Source organism: Eptatretus burgeri, chromosome 15, assembly GCF_056783735.1.
Source record: "Eptatretus burgeri isolate ZD-2024b chromosome 15, Ebu_testis_v1, whole genome shotgun sequence".
NCBI classification, from domain to species: domain Eukaryota; kingdom Metazoa; phylum Chordata; class Myxini; order Myxiniformes; family Myxinidae; genus Eptatretus; species Eptatretus burgeri.
The window spans coordinates 47,069,864-47,088,338 of record NC_140975.1 but is presented as its reverse complement, the minus strand read 5'-3'; the positions used below and the strand labels follow the sequence as shown (position 1 = coordinate 47,088,338).

The window sequence follows — 18,475 nt, the reverse complement described above, 5'->3', positions numbered from 1 at the left end:
GGCGCGCGGCCGCGATTGGTTAAAAGCGGTCGCTCGCATGCCGGCACGCCGGAAAACTACAATATATATATATATATATATATATATATATATATATATATATATATATATATATATATATATATATATATATATATATATATATATATATATATATACTGTATATATATATATATATATATATATATATATATATATATATATATATATATATATATATATATATATATATATATAAATTTTCATCACTTTTTGCATGCTGCTGAAGGTTTACAGATCTCTCTTGTTTTTTCCTTAGCATATCTCAATAGGTGTCAGGCCAGATTAGATCTGTGACTTGCTACAGGTATCATGTAAACCTGCACTAACATGTTCCATGGTCGGGTTGTCGGTGACTAAACAGTCTCCCCCACCAGGTTTTTTTTGGTGATGAGGCTGTTTGGATATGGACACCCAGCAGGATTACAAACAAAACCTGTCAAAGGGCGGAGGAGCTCCTTGTGAGCCAACGGCCATCCATATCTAGTGCCAAACTGTGTCTGCGGATGTCCTACTGCAGTTGGGTTACTTCTTATTAGAAGGTTGGTGGCAGGATTTGCACTCTGGCCACCGTAAAACCCTTCATTCCGCAAAACACAAAAACGTAAAGAAATCTTAAAACCCACTCCGTGGGAGTACCGCCTGTGCAGCTTCCCATCGCAGGGCAGCTCACAAACAGCCTCATCACCGGATGACGGGATTGGGGCAAAGCCTTCGGGACCCCCAATCTTTGATAGGAGGGAAACCACGGGGTAACATTCCCGGGTCAGATTGCGGAAGAGTGTGTCGGAGTGGTGCTGAGGTGTCGTCCACCAGATGGCGGTCTCCTTGGGTTAACCTGAGGCGGTCCCTTCGGGTGGGTGCCTGGAATGTCCTATCCCTAAGAGAGGATGATCATCTGATCTCAAGAGTTTGGACATCGGTATTGCAGCACTCTCTGAGGTTCGGAGACAGGATTGCGGTGAGATCATGGTGGGTGGTTACACCTACTATTGGTCTGGTTGCGCTTATGGTTACCATTCCCAAGGAGTTGCTGTAGCTGTGTCCAATAAGCGGACTCCAATGATAATTGAGGTTACACTGGTCAACTCGCGTATTATGAGACAGGATTCGTCACTCCATAGGTGTCATTTCCCTGGTCTCTGTTTATGCTCCGACTGAGGCGAGTGATCTCACCGTGAAGGATGCATTCTACGCTACACTCGAATCTGTGGTTGATCAGTGCCCCAGACGAGATACACTTCTAGTCTTGGGGGATTTCAATCCATCGACTGGAACTGAAAAGGATGGTTATGAGACGTGTGTTGGTCCCCATGGGTCAGGAACTATGAACCAGAACAGCACTAAGTTCCTTGACTTTGCAAGAAGTCATGGACATAGGGTGGCCGGTTCATGGTTTCACCGCCCACAAGCTCATCACTGGACTTGGTTTTCCAACGCTGGTGGTGAGGCAAAGGAGATTGGCCACGTGCTCGATTATGGTCGCTGCAGGGTCTACCGGAGTGCTCAGTTCCTCAATACTGACCACCGGCTTGTAGCAACTCTGAAGTTTCACCTTAAATCCAGGGGAATGTTACCATCCCAGCCTAGGCTGGATGTTGGCAAGCTCACGGATGAGAGGGTAGCTGAGGAGTTTGCGAACAATCTGAGTGGAGATTTGAGGAGTCTGGGTGCTTTTGGAGGTCCTGAAGAGTTTTGGAGTGCCTTCAAGACCACCGTCCTTGATGTTGCCGGTGGATGTCTTGGAACTCAACGTAGGGCAAATAAGAATTTTGTCTCTCAAGGAACACTGGATACCATTGACCAGAGTCGCAGTGCCAGGCTGAATGGCAGAGCTGAGCTGGTCAGGGAGCTGAGGTGCAAAACTGCACCTGCACAAAGGGTGAAAAAGGAGGCTGATGTGCACGGAATCTGTGAGGGGGTAGAGCATCACCTTTGATCAAGTGATTTTCATCCTGCTTACAGGGGAATTCGCGCATTGCGTTCATCCAAGCCCATCCCTCGGTGTACTGCAGTTAGAGCAGAGGGTGGTAGGCTCTTGACAGAGGAGTCCGAAGTGAAGGCCCGCTGGGCCGGTTACTTTGAGCGGTTGTACCAGGCTGATCCACCAGCTGTCGAGTTGGACGTCAGCGGTGTTACAATCCCTGTTGCTGACCCTCCAATCAACTGTGGTCCACCTTCGCTTGTGGAAATACAGGCTGTGGTGAATCGGTTGAAATGGGGTAAAGCTCCAGGGATCTGTGGCATCCATGCTGAACTTCTCAAGGCTGGTGGAAATGCTGCACTCGTGTCGTTGCATGCAGTTCTGTGCTCTGCCTGGAACACAGGCATCATCCCAACTGACTGGAAGAGGGGCCTTGTTGTCCCTCTCTGGGAAGGGAAGGGTGATCGCCAAGACTGCAACAACTACCGAGGGGTGATGCTGCTCTCAGTGCCGGGCAAGGTCTTTGCTCGGATCATTCTTGATAGGGTTCGCCACCATCTGCTTGAGCACCAGCATCCAGAGCAGTCATGCTTTACACCAAAGAGGTCAACGATTGACCGTATCCTTGCTCTTCGGGTCCTCACCGAACGCAGACGCGAGTTTCAGCAGGGGCTGCTTGCAGCCTATGTTGATCTCTGTAAAGCGTTCGATTCAGTGAATCGGGATGCCCTCTGGAGGATTCTTGGTCTTCGTGGGGTGGCACCAAAACTGATCGATCTGATGTCTGAACTCTACTCTGGTACTGAGAGTGCTGTGAGATGTGGTGGTACCATCTCCGATTTATTTCCAGTTGTTACTGGAGTTCATCAGGGGTGTGTACTGGCCCCCACATTAGCACTTGTATGGACTGGATTCTAGGGAGGATGTCAGAGAAATCAAGCTGCAGTGCATCGTTTGTGAATGTCAAGATCTCTGACCTTGATTTCGCAGCTGATGCACCCATCTTTGCGGAGACTTTTGATATCCTTTTGCGGGCCCTCGAGGTGCTGAATGAGGAGTCGGAGCCGCTGGGATTACAGGTTTCCTGGGTCAAAACTAAGATCCAGGCTTTCAATGACATCTTTGATGCCGCTGTCCTGTCTGCACCTGTTTGTGGTGAGGATGTTGAGGTTGTGGAGCGATTCACTTACCTTGGCAGTGATATTCATGTCTCTGCAGGCTGTGAGTCTGAGGTAAATAGACGTTTGGGTTGGGCCTGGGGAGTCATGGATTCACTGGATAATGGGGTGTGGCGCTGCCGGTACCTGTGCGGGAGGACGAAAGTCCGAGTCTTCAGGTCCTTGGTGTTTCCAGTCTTGCTCTATGGATGCGAGACTTGGACTCTGACCAAGGATCTGAGATGGAGACTTAATTCCTTTGGTACCATGTCTCTTCGGAGAATCCTTGGCTATCGCTGGTCAGACTTTGTGTCCAACGAGCAGTTGCTGAGAGAGACTCAAATGAGATTTGTTACCTGCATAGTCCGTGAGCGTCAGCTGTGGTTGTATGGACATGTGGCTCGTTTTCCTGACGCTGATCCTGCTCACCAGATTCTCTCAGCGAGGGAGTCTCGTGAGTGGAGGTGGCCAATTGGCCGACCACGTGCCTCGTGGTTGCAGCAGGTTGATCGGCATCTCAAGGAGATGGGGATGGGCCAGGCATCTGTCTGGGGGATGGGCAGATGGAGGCCCTTGGAGTACCGGCGGAAAGTGGACGCAGTGACGCGCTGCTCTGGCACATGCTCCCATACCTGACCTGACCTGACCTGACCTTGTTTTTTTTTATTTCGTCGGCTTCATGGTTAAGGTGGCTAGCTTAAGATCTTCCGATCTTGAATTTATGCCTGTTGTTGGCTTAATGGTTAGGGTAGTGGGCTTGGGATCCTAGGGTCCTGAGTTCAAATCCCGCTCAGCTGTTGAATTAACACCAGGTGGGGTTGACTCTGCCTGTCATCCTTCCGAGGTCGGCAAAATGAGTGCCAGCATGCTGGTATACTGTGTCGGAGTGGCGACCCGTCCAGGATTGTTCCCAATAGCCAAGGAGACTGCTTCGGCGGCACCAACGCTCTGCACAGAGTATGGTCCTCATGGATGGATGGATGGTCTTGAATTTGAGTCCCTGTTGTTACCGTTAAATAACACCAGGTGGGTTGATTCAGCCTATTATCCTTCCGAGGTCGACAAAATGAGAAACAGCTTACTTGGAACAAGGGAGGTGGAGGGGTTGCACTGCATCAGCAGCACAGCTGTGCTCTCACCGATGATGCAACCAGCAGCCGCAGGCTGCATACAAAATGATTTAACTTAGAAGTACCGTTTGATTTCAGGGGATAATCAATTTTATAACTAATCCTACTAGTTATTTAATGGCTTCAGTTATTCCCACCTCCTTTGTGGGGTCCGCTGGGAAACTATTTGACAAAAGTTTTTCATGATCTAACTGCACTTGCGACATTTTTCATTGTACTTATGATGCTTGTTTTATTTATTTATTTATTTAATGAAAATGTGTTGATTGTTTGACTTGCTTTTTCAATTTACTTTGTGTAAATGCAAACACTTTTATTACATTTTAAGTGCACTGTATTATTTTCAGAATCTGCAAGTGTTCCAAAACTGGCTTTGGACATTTCGATTCCCCATACATTTTTCGACAAGTGCACCTGTAATGGAGTTACTAGACAGAGGCTAGAACCTCTTTTGCACCCCGACTGAGATACTTCTCAAAATGGAATCGTTATTGCCGATCACCCAGGTAAGCTCCAACACAGTGCGATGTGAGAAAGTTGTTGCTTGATGATTGAAGTTAAAAAGGTGAATTAAAAACTCAGAATTGCTTGTTCTGATTACTGTCAAAATTTTAATTTCACATTCTTGCACGAGGAAAAAAGTGCACCATTAACCCGCAGATATGCAGTTTCATTGAATTCCCCAGGAATTTATGTTGAGGCAGCCATGTCTTGTTTACGATTGGTTGACATGCACAAGCGATATCACATGTCGTTGACGGCCATTATCTTATTATCACGTCCCCTCCACAGAAATTACTGGAAAATTCCCTGAGGTTTAGTTGCTTCATTGGGACATTTTTTATACAGAGATACGTAAGTGTAGAACTTGTAAATTTTCAGATTAAAATTTTTTTTTGTGTACTTAGTCGAGGCTCGTGGAAGTGCTAGAACACAGAATGGATCAGGACACAACATAACAAAAGGAACAACAGAAGAAGGGGGAGACACCAACAGCAGGGCGGAGGGAGAAAATGGATGAAGAAGGATAAACAAGGAGAAAATAGACGGAGATGCAGGTAACAATGAGTGGTAGGGGAAAACGTATGCATCCTGCAGATACCTGGTGGACAAGATGGATGCATAAGCAAAATTTTGGGAGGGGTGGGGGTGGTTAGGTGTAATGGATGTAGAAAAGATCATGGTTTTGGATGGTGGAGGATTTGAGAGAGTGGTGAACACTGAACATTTATCTCAAAAATTTGGAGGGAAGAATGAGATTGAAGAGAGTATGGAAGTTGGTTCTATTGGTGGGAAAAAAGAGGAACAAATGAGTGGATGTGAGCTGTTGTCCTGGATTTAGGCAGTTTCATTTGGAGGGGTTGTTGGTTGACCGTATGCATCCTGCAGATACCTGGAGGGACAAAGCATGGAGAGAGCAGAGGGTGCAAGACCAGAAAGGAGACAGAAGGAGACTGAGAGACCACCGACCTGTTGGCAATGGTAAAGTGATTGTCCCGAAGACTCAGCTTCATTGTGAGAGATTCAAATTATCTTGAAAGCCTTGGTTTCCACGGCGTCAAGCTGAGAAAGGTGTGAGATAGGTGAGCTAGCCCAGAGGGGAGAGCAATATTCCATCAAGCTGCGGATGAAAGCCTTGTCAGTGGATAGGAGCTCAGGTGTGCCAAGGAAGAACTTTGCACGAGAAAGGATGCCCAGTTGGTTTCTGGCATTGTAGGGCAACTTTGCAATGTGGCATGCCCAAGAGAGATCATGGCTGAGAGTGAGACCAAAGAGACTTTCAAACTTGTCTCCTTCCTCTAAAACTTGGTGGCACCTTGTTTGTCTCCAGAGTATGCTCCCTGTCCTAAAACCTCTTCTGCTGCTTCTGTACATCCACTTTCTGCTCCTTTCACCATATAATTTGCCCAAGATCATCTTCTATCTTTTTGAAAATCAGCCAACATCACTACATTGTTTAAAAAGGTGCAAAATCCGATCCGTTTAACTACAGATCTGTCGGCTTACTTTCAATCATTAGCAAGGTAATGGAATCCATCATCACAGTTGATTATGAAATCCTTTCTTTTCTCCAACAGCCTAGTCTCAGATCACCTAGTCAGATTAAGACCAGGTTACACTATCTTGAACATGCTGCTCCTTTCTCTCTCAACAATGGATGGGGCCCTCAATATCAGACATGAGATCAGGGCTATCTCTCTGGACATATCTCGAGCTTTTGATTAAGTCGGCATACCATCTTGCTCTCCAAACACTTTGCCTATGGCATCTCAGCTCCTCTCCAATCTCTCTACCTATAGAGTAGTGAAAGCCAGAAATTCATGTGTGCAGTTGGCATCCAAGGCTCTACTCTCATAGCGATTGTGTGGCTCTCAATGGAATCCTTTCATCACCTTTACTTGTTAAGGCTGGAGTGCCCCAAGGCAGTGTTCTTGGCCCAGTACTATTCCAAATCTTCATCAATGATCTCTCTGACTCTCTGGAAAATTCCCTTTATCTATTTGTTGATGATGCCACCCTCTGCCATGACATCCCTCATCCTTCAGATTGGCTGGCAACAGCCTTCCTCCTCTCTTCAGACCTTGATAAAATCACAAGCTGCTCAAACCCTTGGAATATGTCATGCGATACAGACAAATATCACTTGCTCTCCCGCTCTCTCCAAAATGAAAGTAAAGTGGCCTGCAAAAGTATTCAACCCCTACCAATAATGCCACATTTAGATGAATTATGAATCATGTAGAAACAGTTTTTCCAAATGAACTTTTTATTCATAACTGAAGAGATCAAACTAAACACTGTTATAAGTGAAGGAGGTTACATATCAGGAATATCATAAAAACATGCACAAATCAAAATTCACTGGTTGTAAAAGTATTCAGCGCCTCAGGTCAGTACTTGGTGGAAGAACCTTTTGCAGCAATGACTGCTATGAGTCTTTTTGGGGGTAGGTCTTTACCAGTATTTCAAAGTGAGATGGTGAAATCTTTTCCCATTCTTCACGTGAAAATTGCTCTCGTTCTGCCAAGTTTCCTGGAGATCGTCGATGGACTGCAATCTTCAAGTCTCGTCCTAAACGTTCTATTGGGTTCAAGTCAGGACTTAGGGCCATTCAAGAACATTTATTTTCTTCATATTCAGCCACTCCATTGTGGCTTTAGCTTTGTGCTTCAGATCATTGTTCTGCTGAAATGTGGATCTCCGACCCAGTTTCAGATTCATAGCTGACTGAAGCAGGTTTTCATCAAGGATTCTCCTGCACTTTGCACCATCCATTGTCCCTTCTATCCTGACAAGCATGCCGTTTGCTGCTGATGAAAAGCAGCCCCATAACATAATGCTGCCGCCACCATGCTTGATAGTAGTGATGGTATTAACGAGATAATTTGCTGTGTTAGGCTTGCGCCAGACATAACGCTTTGAATTTAGTCAAATCAAACTCTTGATTTTTGTATCTGACCACAAAACTTTTCTCCACATCTCTGCAGTATAATTAACATGGATTTTTTTCACAAACTCCATATAAGCATTTCGATGCATCTTTTTCAGTAATGACTTGTTTCTTGACAACTGTCCATATAGGCCAGCTTTGTGAAGAGAACAGGATTTTGTTGATTGATAAACGTTGACCCCCATCTCGGACATAAAGCCTCGCAGATCTTTCAAAATCATTGTTGAATTTGCAGTGACATCCCAAACTAGTTTTTGCTTGCCTGGCCACTGAGTTTGGATGGGCAATCTGATCTGGGTGTAGTCTGGGTGGTATGATACGTCTTCCACTTCTTAATGATGGATTTCTCTGTACTCAAAGGGATAATTAGTGACTGAAATCTTCTTATAACCCTCTCCTGAACAGTGCTTCTCCACCACTCTATGTCTGACTTCTTTGGAAAGATCCTTGGTCTTCACGTTTACTTGTTGGTTGACCAAGTGAGTTGCACCTTGAAACTACTTAGGTCGGGGAGCTTAATTTTTAAGTTAAACCACTGATTACATATAGATGAAACCTATTACACTAATCTTGTAACCTTTGAAACAAATAATTTGCTTCTGAAGTGATTTAAGATTAATTAGGCAAAGGCTTTGAATACTTATGCAACTGAGAATCATCAGATTTTTTTCTGTTAATCAAACTTTTTCACATTTTATCTGCATTGTTTAACTTTATCACTTTGAGTAGTTTGTGAAGACTACATATTAAGTTTGATTTGAAAGAATCATGAAATAAGCTTTGGTGGCATCAAAATGTGAAAGCTCTGTCAGGGTGTGAATACTTTTGCAGACCACTGAATATCAGATCCTCCCATCTACTTTCTTTACAATTCTCTTAATCATGATGCTGAAACTCCCAAAATACAGAATCACTGCTCACCTTCTTGCATTCATTACTCTTTTCTTTTTCCCTGCCTGTGGAACCAACTTCCACGTTCTTTACAATCTCATTCTTCCCTCCAGGTATTCAAGACAGCTGTTCACCACCATCTCAAATCATCCCCCATCTAAAACCATGATCTTTTCTACCCCTGTTAATCCACCCCAAACCCACCTCCTTCAAATTCCCAACTTTCCTTCCTGAAAGTCCCTGTAGGGTCCATCTTGTTTGCCCTGTGTACCCTGTCCCATCACTCTCCCTTCCACCGATCTCCTCATGTCTCTGTTCCCCACTGTTTTGTGCTTCACTCTTCTGCCCCTCTTTTCTTCTGCTCCCCTTGTTATACATTCTGTGTGTTGGCTCTTATACGAGTCTCAAAAAAATAGTCAAAATAGTCTGACTTTATTTTGTCCTTCAAATCTGCTGTTGGGGTACCCCCCTCTAATGTTCCTTCTACTTTTGTTTTTTTTTGCATTCTGATCCATTAAGTGTATTAGCTCCTCCACGAGCCTTTACTCTGCATAGAAAAAAAAATTCTCGAAGCAATAGAAACATATATATATATATATATATATATATATATATATATATATATATATATATATATATATATATATATATATATATATATGTACACGAAAAAAGCACAAACCATGACCACCACCATAGTAGCACTACCAACAACTATGTTTTAGCAACTATCTGTGATCCCTCTTTGTGGTGATTGTACCCCCCAACGCAAGTCAGGGACCAAACCTTCCCTGCTGCCGGGATTGGTCAGGGCACTGTGACCATGGTCAGAGCTCTGATCGGTCCCCGGCCTGGGTACACCATCTTGGATTTGGGGGATTTCTGCTCTTCTGGGAGATTGGACGGCTGTCTCCATGCCATGGGCCTGTTCGGAGACCTGTCTGAGGGTATACAACAGCTACCTGTTATAAAAGATAAATTTTTCATGTGTTTCACTTCATTTTCCATCCTTATTGATATTCATACATGGTCATGCAATATTTTTGTGAGTCACAACATGCTGTCCTTTGTTTAAACCCAACGACGAAGGGATGGGTAGGCATGCCGAGTCCCTTTCAAAGCGGTCTGATCTGAGTAATTTGTGTGTTTTTGTTCTCAATTGCGATGGTAAGAAGTTTAAGATTTCAATTTTATAATTATCGGCAGACCAAGATGACCTGTGAGATATTCTTATGAACGACTGAAGATGTTTTGAGCAAGATTTTTTTCTTTTCTTTTCTTTTCTACAAACAAACAGGATGAAAGAGGTTTTTAAAAATTTTTTACCTAATGCATTTGAAGGTTTTTTTTTTTTTAGAGCATTCACAGCTTAATAGTCCCCTGCCTGTTTCACCGGAGGGGACTACATGTTTGCTCTATGTCGGTCGGGCCGTCAGTCCCACCTGTAGTTTATCAGACTTTTTTTCCCCATACCCTTTAACATGTTCAACTGAAACTTGGTACGTGGCTTTATTATGATAAGTTGCACAACAAGTTCAGATTTCAGGGCGTTTCATCAATATTTCAGTTATGCCCTTTTTGAGCTTAGAAAATATCACATCGGTAGGGGACATTTATTGCAAAGCAATTCTCACTCTTCTTTAATCTATGTCCGACAGAATTTGCCAAGGACACGTGAGAGAGTGAGAAGGTTGTATGGAAAATAAATCTGATCATTGGGAAAGAGCACTACTGTTAAATAGCTCTTCCTTATGTTCTTGCAGTCTCAGCCAGACATGCTAGGACTCAGTACTCTTCGAGCCTTAGAGCTGCTTTACAATCAGCTCTCGGGCATCTTGGAAGAACATCAGAAGCAGGAGATGCGCAGAGTGTGGAAGGTAAGACAAGTCACTTCTGCATTATGTCAGCTTTTTGTGATGCAATCAAGGTTATTGCAATATTTGATGTCATTCTTCAACCATCATCCTTACTTCTCCTTATCCTTACTATAATTCATGGACCTGTGTGTGTTTGTTTGTCACACTACTACTTCTACCGTTCTGGGCCAATTACATTCAACCTTGTTACATAGAATCAGCATGACCTCAGTTAGTGCTTAGGGGTGTTTTATCTTTGCCGGTGATCTTGGAGGGGCTGGGGGGGGGGGGGGGAGAGATGCAAGTTCTCTGTAAATGTGTATCGTATAGCACCGCCTCTAGGTGGGAGAGGTAATAGGTGTAATACCATGTGTAGTAATACCATGTGTTGTACCTCCAGGTATAATTCCATTGATATTACAAATACCCACCCTTTACAGGAAAGTATTCCTGTCTTTACGTTTTCCAGTGCAGTGAGGTGTTTTGAATTGCGCAGAGAGAGGTATTTTGAATAAGGATAACATAATGCCCCGAACCACTCCCTGAGGGAGCAGGTGCTTCTATTTGTCATAATTTGATGTCATTGATATCACCTTTCTGGTGTCCATTGAGATAATGATAAATATTTTGCAATCTTAAATGGTAATTTGTATTAATGCTTAAATTCTCTTAATCTTTGGCACAAATATAATTGTAGTGATTGTAATTGCTATCGCTTACATCATCAGTTGTTTTCAAACGGGCATATTTGATAATCGTAATAAGTTTGTGAGCTCATCTTTCATTCAGTGTGTGCTTTTGAGTTTGTCACATGTCATAGCACAGCCAAGTGTCATGAGCAGATGAGTCCTTGCAATACTTCTTCCTGGGTATTCAGCTCTTGGCTATGGGACCATCATTGGCTGAGGAGGTGTGACTGTGTTGTTCATGCAGTGCTCCCAGCAAGTTGAGAGCAGGATTTTGGAATTTGGCCAAGGTAGCATCCATTGCTTGCCGATTCTTCACGAAGGACACTGGGATCTTTAAAGTCCAACAACTAATGCTGGCATAAGGGACACCTAGTTTAACGTCCGTCTGAGGTACACCACACAAATTGATTTCTCGCCCTACCTGCGAAACACCAGGATGACAGTTTATAGCTGGATCAGGATGAGAAACCCAGGCTGGACAGCTCAGAGGCAAATGTGTATACCTCCAGAGTCTAGACTATTCTGCTATCACAGTCCTTGCACCTTGACCTTTGCATCAAGCACATTGTATGTTGTTACTGGAACAGCCTTTCCCAAAGCATAATTTTTTTTTCAATCACCAATGTATTTACACAGCTCCAGGTTGTTGTTTTTTGTATCCCGAGCTGAGGTTCATGGGAGAGCTAGTACTAGTTCACTGAACAGATGAGAATGCAACAGGACAAAAGGAACAGCAGAGAGGGGGAAAACACCAACAGCAGAACCAAATGCCAAGGCAGAGGGAGGCAGACAAACAATGGGGTCAGGAGGGGATGCATGAGGTGGACAAGATGGATACACAAGGAAAAACTCACAAGTGAAAACTGGAAATTTGGAAGGGGGAGGGATCAGGGTGAGGTTGGGGGTAATTATGGGAGAAAAGATCATCGTTTTGGATTGGGGATGATCTGAGATGGTGGTGAACAGCTGACTTGAAGCCGTGGAGGGAAAGATGAGATTGAATATGATGTGGAAGTTGGTCTCACGGGTGGGAAAAAGAGAATGCAGCCAGAGGTGAATGAGTGGAGTCCGTTGGGACCATACTCTGTACAGAGCGTTGGTGCTGCCGAAGCAGTCTCCTTGGCTATTGGGCACAATCCTGGACAGGTCACCACTCTGACGCAGGATACTTGAATGACTCGGTCATCCCAGCAAGCTGGTACTCATTTTGCCGACCTCGAAAGGATGGCAGGCTGAGTCAACCCCCTGGTGAATTAATTCAGCGGGCAACGAGGCTTGAACTCAGGACCCTCGGATCCCAAGCCGCCACCCTAACCACTGAGCCAACACCAGGCTACAATGAATGGAGGTGAGCAGTGATTCTGGATTTTGGGAGTTGTAGCAGAAGCAGGTTGATGGTGGACATAAGAGACACCTAGTTTAACGTGACACCGAGTTTAACGTGACACCATCACATGATTTTAGAACTTTTTGTTTGGTATACAGTCGTCAAAGCTCATGGAAGAGCTAAAACACAGAAAGGATCAGGACGCAACAGAACAAAAGGAACAGCAGAGATGTAGAGATGGAGGAGGGGGACACAACAGCAGGCCCGAAGGACAAAATAGATGGAGATGGACAAACAAGGGATGCAGGTAAGGATGAGGGGAAGAGGAGAATGCAGGGGGTTGATAAAATGGACACTGAAGCAATCTCTCAAGAAGGGAAGAAATTGAAATTTGGAAGGATGTGTGCTTATGGTTGGGGGGTTGGGGGTTTAGAAAATATCATGGCTTTAGTTGAGGGATAATTTGACATGGTGGTAAACAGCTGTTTTGAAGACCTGGAGAGAGGAATGGGATTGAAGAGGACGTGGAGTTGGTTCTACATGCGTGGAAAAAGGGCAACAAATGGCTGGAGCTGAGCAGTGATCCAGGATTTAGGTAGTTTCACCAGAAGGGCGTTGATGGTGGACCGTGTATGTCCTGCTTGAAACTTGGGGTAGGGGAACAAAGCCTGCAAAGAGCAGAGGGTGCAAGACGATAAAGTACCATTGAATCCCACTGTTCATGGGGGACACGTTCCTGGAAAATGTAGCGAATGGCAAATTTGCGAAAAGCAGGGCATTGTTTCAATGGATAAAGGGGGGATAGGTTCCCGGCGGTTCATGATTAATGAAAAATGCCGTGAATGCTGCACATTGTTTCAATGGAAAAAGGGGGATAGATTCCCGGAGGTTCCTGGTTCATCGGGAAAACTTCAGAAACCTTGGTCATGGCTCCCAACGCCTTCTCAGCATGTGCGGTGATAAGACCATTCAACTCCTCAGGCTCCATGTCTTCAAAGCATCCCAGACATGGGTGACCATTTTGCTGCTTGGTACAGTGCTTGCCAAAACACTTTCTTGGATTCTTTTGTTCTTCCATATGTAGTGAACGGTGGATTCGTTTATTTCATCGTGTCTGCCCACAGAAGCCACACTCTGTCTTCTCGACAGCAGGTCCAGCAGCTCCACTTTGTGACTCAGACCCATCATTTTCTTCTTTTCTTCTTGGCAGTGGACGCATCTCCGGCATTGGTCTTGTGTTTGGGAGCCTTGCTTGATCAAAGTTGTGTTTGAAATGAGTAGAACGAGAGGCAAAACACCGGTCAAGGCAGAGGGACTAGAAGAATGATTGAGACCCAAGACACACTGCATACACGCTGCGGGAATTGTGGGTAGATGTGGAAGGGCGAGTAATCTGCCCAGTGCCCATTGTGAGGCATGTTGGCAGATGGAGCATTTTACCAGATGTACTCAGCTGGGACTTGGGGGTATATCTGGTGAAGGGCTTTAATTATGCAAGTGTCCAATGCAAACATTTTACTGAGCAGGTGTCAGATGTGGTGAGACATTTTAATTGTGGTTCTTGTGAGGGGGGTGGGGAACCTTCGGTAGCTCATAATAATAGATTTGTTTAGGGGTTTTAATTACTTTTGCAAGAGTCCATGCTAACATTTTCTATTTTATCTGTGGAACTCGTAGGAGTGGGGGATGGAAACATCTTCAGCATCTTTTAATAGATGCGGCAAAGCGTCTTTATAGCGGAATGGTGGAACAAGCCACGCAGCTCGGTTACAATGTGCCTGGTGGAAGATGTTTTGGAAATGTTATGTGCACGGCTCGTGGAAGATGTTTTTGTTTACAATGTGTACATACATTACAGTGTGTACATTCAGCTCGTTTATAGCTCAGCCTGTGGAAGATATGTTTTGGAACTGTTATATATGCAACTCGTGGAATTTTCTTCTTTTTTTTTCGTCTGCGAATACGCGGAGCACAGGGCTGCGATTATCGAAGCTCGTCGCATTTTGTAAACCGCGAATACATGGGGTGTGCAAATAGTGGGGTCCGACAGTATGCGGTAGAAGACAGAGAGACCACCAACCTGTCTGCAATGGTGACGTGTTCGGCCCCAGCTTCATCATGGGAGATTCCATTAATCTTAAAGGCTTTGGTTTCCACTGCATCAAGCTGAGAAAAATGTGAGACTAGTCTCGAGCTAGTCCAGAGGGGAGTTCAGTAGTACTCCATGAAGCTGCGAATGAAGGCTTTGTAGGTGGATAGGAGTTCAGGTGTGCCAAGGAAGGACTTTGTATGACAGAAAATGCCAAGTCGGCGGCTGGCTTTGTATGCCAACTTTGAAATGTGGTTTGCCCAAGAAAGATCATGGTTGATGGTGAGACCCAGGAGTTTGAATGACTGAACTTCCTCAATAGAATTGTTAAGAAAGTATATTGGAGGGTTTGCCAGATGGTCCTTTTGGAGAGAGATAGTGTGAGTGTTTGAAGTGTTTCACCAGCTTGTGATTTTTTTTTTTTCAAGGACTTAAGAGAGGGTGGAGGCTACTGCCTGCCTGTCTGAAGGACGAGGGATGTGACCACAGATGGTGGCGTCATCAGCAAATGGGTAACGAGGATTTTCCAGTCAGACAAATCATTGATGAAGATCAGGAATAGGACAGGGCCGAGAACACTGACTTGGGGCACTCCAGCTTTGACAGGGAGAGAGATGAAAAGTTTCCGTTTCGAGCCACATGTTGGCTACGAGAGTCGATGAAGTCGGTAAGCCATGTGTTGAGTTGACCTTGAATGCATTAGGTGGAGATTCTGGAGAGTTAGGCAGGATGCCAGACTATCAAAAGCATGAGATATGTCAAGAGAGATGGCCCTGCTACAGAAAAACCAAACAAGAACTACTCTGTTCCAATGCTTGCCTTTCAATTTATTACTCAAACTGAACAGCACTTGGTGTAGAGTGCATACCTCTGCCATGCTGAACAGTTTACGTTTTGTATCCCACTGATAGGCCAGATCCGCAACCGGATCTTAACCAAAATCTTATCAATTTGTTCTTGTCACCTACCCAATTCATGCACCAAGTTTGTCATAATCCATCCAAACTTTTTCACATACCATGCTATGTATCGTTTTTTGGCCCTATCTCTCAATGGATAAGAATCAGTTAAAAAAGTTAAAAAGTCTCCTATCCGGATTTGGGTCTGTGTCTTCACCAAAATCGAATAAACTTGCCCTTGTCACACACCCAACCTGCCCACCAAGTTTCGTTAAAATCCGTCCATAACTTTTTGAGATATCCTGCTCACAGACGGACAGACAGACAGTCAAACAAACATAGAGGTGAAAACATAACTTCCATCTGATCCACCTTAGGTGATGGAGGTAATTATTCAACAGGTCTACCTCCAACATACGAGCTTCCTTGAATGGTGGTGTTTTGCTGTTAATCCCTTTGCTTTTGTTAGCCCTCCACAATGGTTTCTACTTTTGAGCCTGCCGTTCTGACTGTTGGGTCAGTAGTGTGTGGTTTGAGTCTTGACGATGCTCTGAGCAATGATGGTGTACTCCGAAATGTGATGCTGATCATCGGAAGTTCATCGAATCCCAACGGAATGTTTGTGAGACTTTGTTTCGACTGCTCAGAAGGATTATTATGAAGACAAACTCTCTAATTATAATACTAAACATATGTACAAGACTTTAAATGAATTATTTAATATTTTAAGTAAAGTTCTTCCTGAATGTAGTGATCCATCTGATCAAGGTAATGACTTTTCACATTACTTTGTCAGGAAAGTAGATAAGATCAAGGAAAATTTTGATAATACTCCAGTAACCCAATCAACTTCAAGCAAAGTTTAAATTCCTGTACGTGTGGATGTTGTTCATGCAATGATTGTGGTTTCACTAACTTTGTTTCTATCAACGAGGTCGAATCGAGGAGAATAATTAGGAAATGTCCATCAAGGACCAATGTTTCTGACCCAATACCAATCTGGCTTGTAAAGATCCGAATTTAACGTTCTTCCGAGGGCCGGCGCACACACTGATGTTGAGCTTCCTGTGCTGTCACAAATTATAGATTTGTCTTTTCCACTGGTGTTTTTCTTGGAACTCTGAGATCCTCTATCATTACTTGAGTTTTGAAGAAGCCTTCTTTGAACAAGGAAGAATTAAGTAACGACTGCAGAGGCCTTTCTCAAATTTGCCATTTCTGGGTAACTTAATTTAAAAGGCTACATCTGAGCAGGTATCTGATTTTGTCATTCAAAATTACCTCCTTGATCCTCGGCAGTCCACATACAGTCGCACATAACACTGAGACAGTCCTAGTTTCAGTACAGAACGAATTATTTTGTGCCATTGACAATCAACAGGCAGTGCTCCTATCAGGGCTGCCGAGAGCCAGAATTGGCCCCGGGGCAATACTTAAATGTAGGTCCCCATTAATTTTTTATTTTTAAAAAATAACCAATATGGGGGTTTCTTTATTTTCGTCAGAAACACCTGCTGTGTTTATGGAAATTGGGGGTGTTATTCACTTATTAGTTTCTTAACCCATTTCATCCGGATGGGGTATGGCTAACACTTCTTTGTTAATTTATGTCATGATGCCATTACGATGATCAGTATGTAAATTGTAACTGCACAAGTTTATTTTATGAGGGAGGGTGTTACTCCTAATGGCAATGGCATGCCGGGGGATAACTCTCAGTGGTTTGGGGGAAGACACACAATTAAGTTTCCCCCGGCGTTTTATCGTCACAAACAATCATTATATGAAACAAAAAAATTAAAGGAATCGGTGTGGCCCGGGGTAGTTACCCCGCCTGTCCGCCTCTCCACTCTCGGCACCCCTGGCTGCTACTGATGCTTGATCTCTTCTCTGCTTTTGATATGGTGGATCATGCTATTCTCACACACAGGTTTTCTGAAGATTGGTTTTTGTAATAAAGTCCTTTTTTTGGCTCCAGTCATCCATCACTAGCAGGTCTAGTAGGATGTATATTGCTAATCAGATAACAAACCCCTAAAATTCTCAGATGACCAACCCCTAAAATGTGGTGTACCTCAAGGGTCTGTTATTGGCCCACAACTGTACACATTTTATTAATGGTATTGGGCAAATCGTCAGTCAACATTCCACCAACGATCATATACAGTATACGCAGTTGATATTCAGTTATATGCAATTTATGACCTGACCTGGCCAGACCTGTTGATTGATGATGCTTGTACTCATTTTTTTCTCCAAATGCCACAATGACATGCAGGCATGACTGGTACAAAGTAAGTTGAAGCTGATTTCTCATAAAACCGAATTTTTCATGGCTTCACCAAACCACTCTTAACAGCTTTGTAATTGTACTTTCAGCTTCACCGGTCAGGAGATTCAGCTCTCTTAATTGGCAGATCTATAATCTTAAATGTATCAGAAAGTATATGAAGAGCGATACAGTACTTGTCAGGATGTTGTTCATGCTCTCGTGCTCTCCAGGCTGGATTAGTAGTTCTTTACTTGGTGGAATCACGAGACAAGATTTGTATCGATTACAGAAACTGCAGAACAAGTGTGCTCGTCTAATCTTTCACCAACCAAAACGGTCCATTGTAACTCCCATGTTAAGCCAATTACACTGGCTTCCAGTTGCAGAGAGAATACAATGCAGAAAAATAGGTCTGTCTGTCTGTCCTGAAGCTCATCTGGATCAGGAGCAGCAGTCATTCAAACCCTTTACAGACCCCCTCAGATCCTGAATTTTTTAATGCCATGAACAAACTTTGGTACAACATGCATGATGAAGGTTGTGGTCAAATTTCATTGAAGTTGTGTGTGTAGTTTCGGAGAAGAGAGCAAATGCCTATTTTGGGGGTCAAAAAAATCCCCCGTAGAACCCCTTAATGAGCGCAGATTTTGATGTGGTTGATACACTTTGGTACATCACTGGTGAAGAATGTTGTGGTCAAGTTTCATCAAAATTGTGTGTGTAATTTCAGAGAAGAGAGCAAATACTTATT

The 18,475-nt window shown here is 43.9% G+C and overlaps 1 protein-coding gene across 1 annotated transcript in view; it reads left to right on the top strand.

Moving 5' to 3' along the window:
- The window catches only part of TMEM94 (transmembrane protein 94), a 169,887-nt gene that overhangs the window by 7,466 nt on the left and 143,946 nt on the right, over window positions 1–18,475 (top strand). The window contains exons 2-4 of the mRNA XM_085858417.1: window positions 4,598–4,756; window positions 8,107–8,180; window positions 10,356–10,469. Of these exons, the coding sequence (XP_085714543.1) occupies window positions 8,124–8,180; window positions 10,356–10,469 (171 nt within the window). The 5' untranslated portion in view covers window positions 4,598–4,756; window positions 8,107–8,123. The remainder of the gene's footprint in view (window positions 1–4,597; window positions 4,757–8,106; window positions 8,181–10,355; window positions 10,470–18,475) is intronic.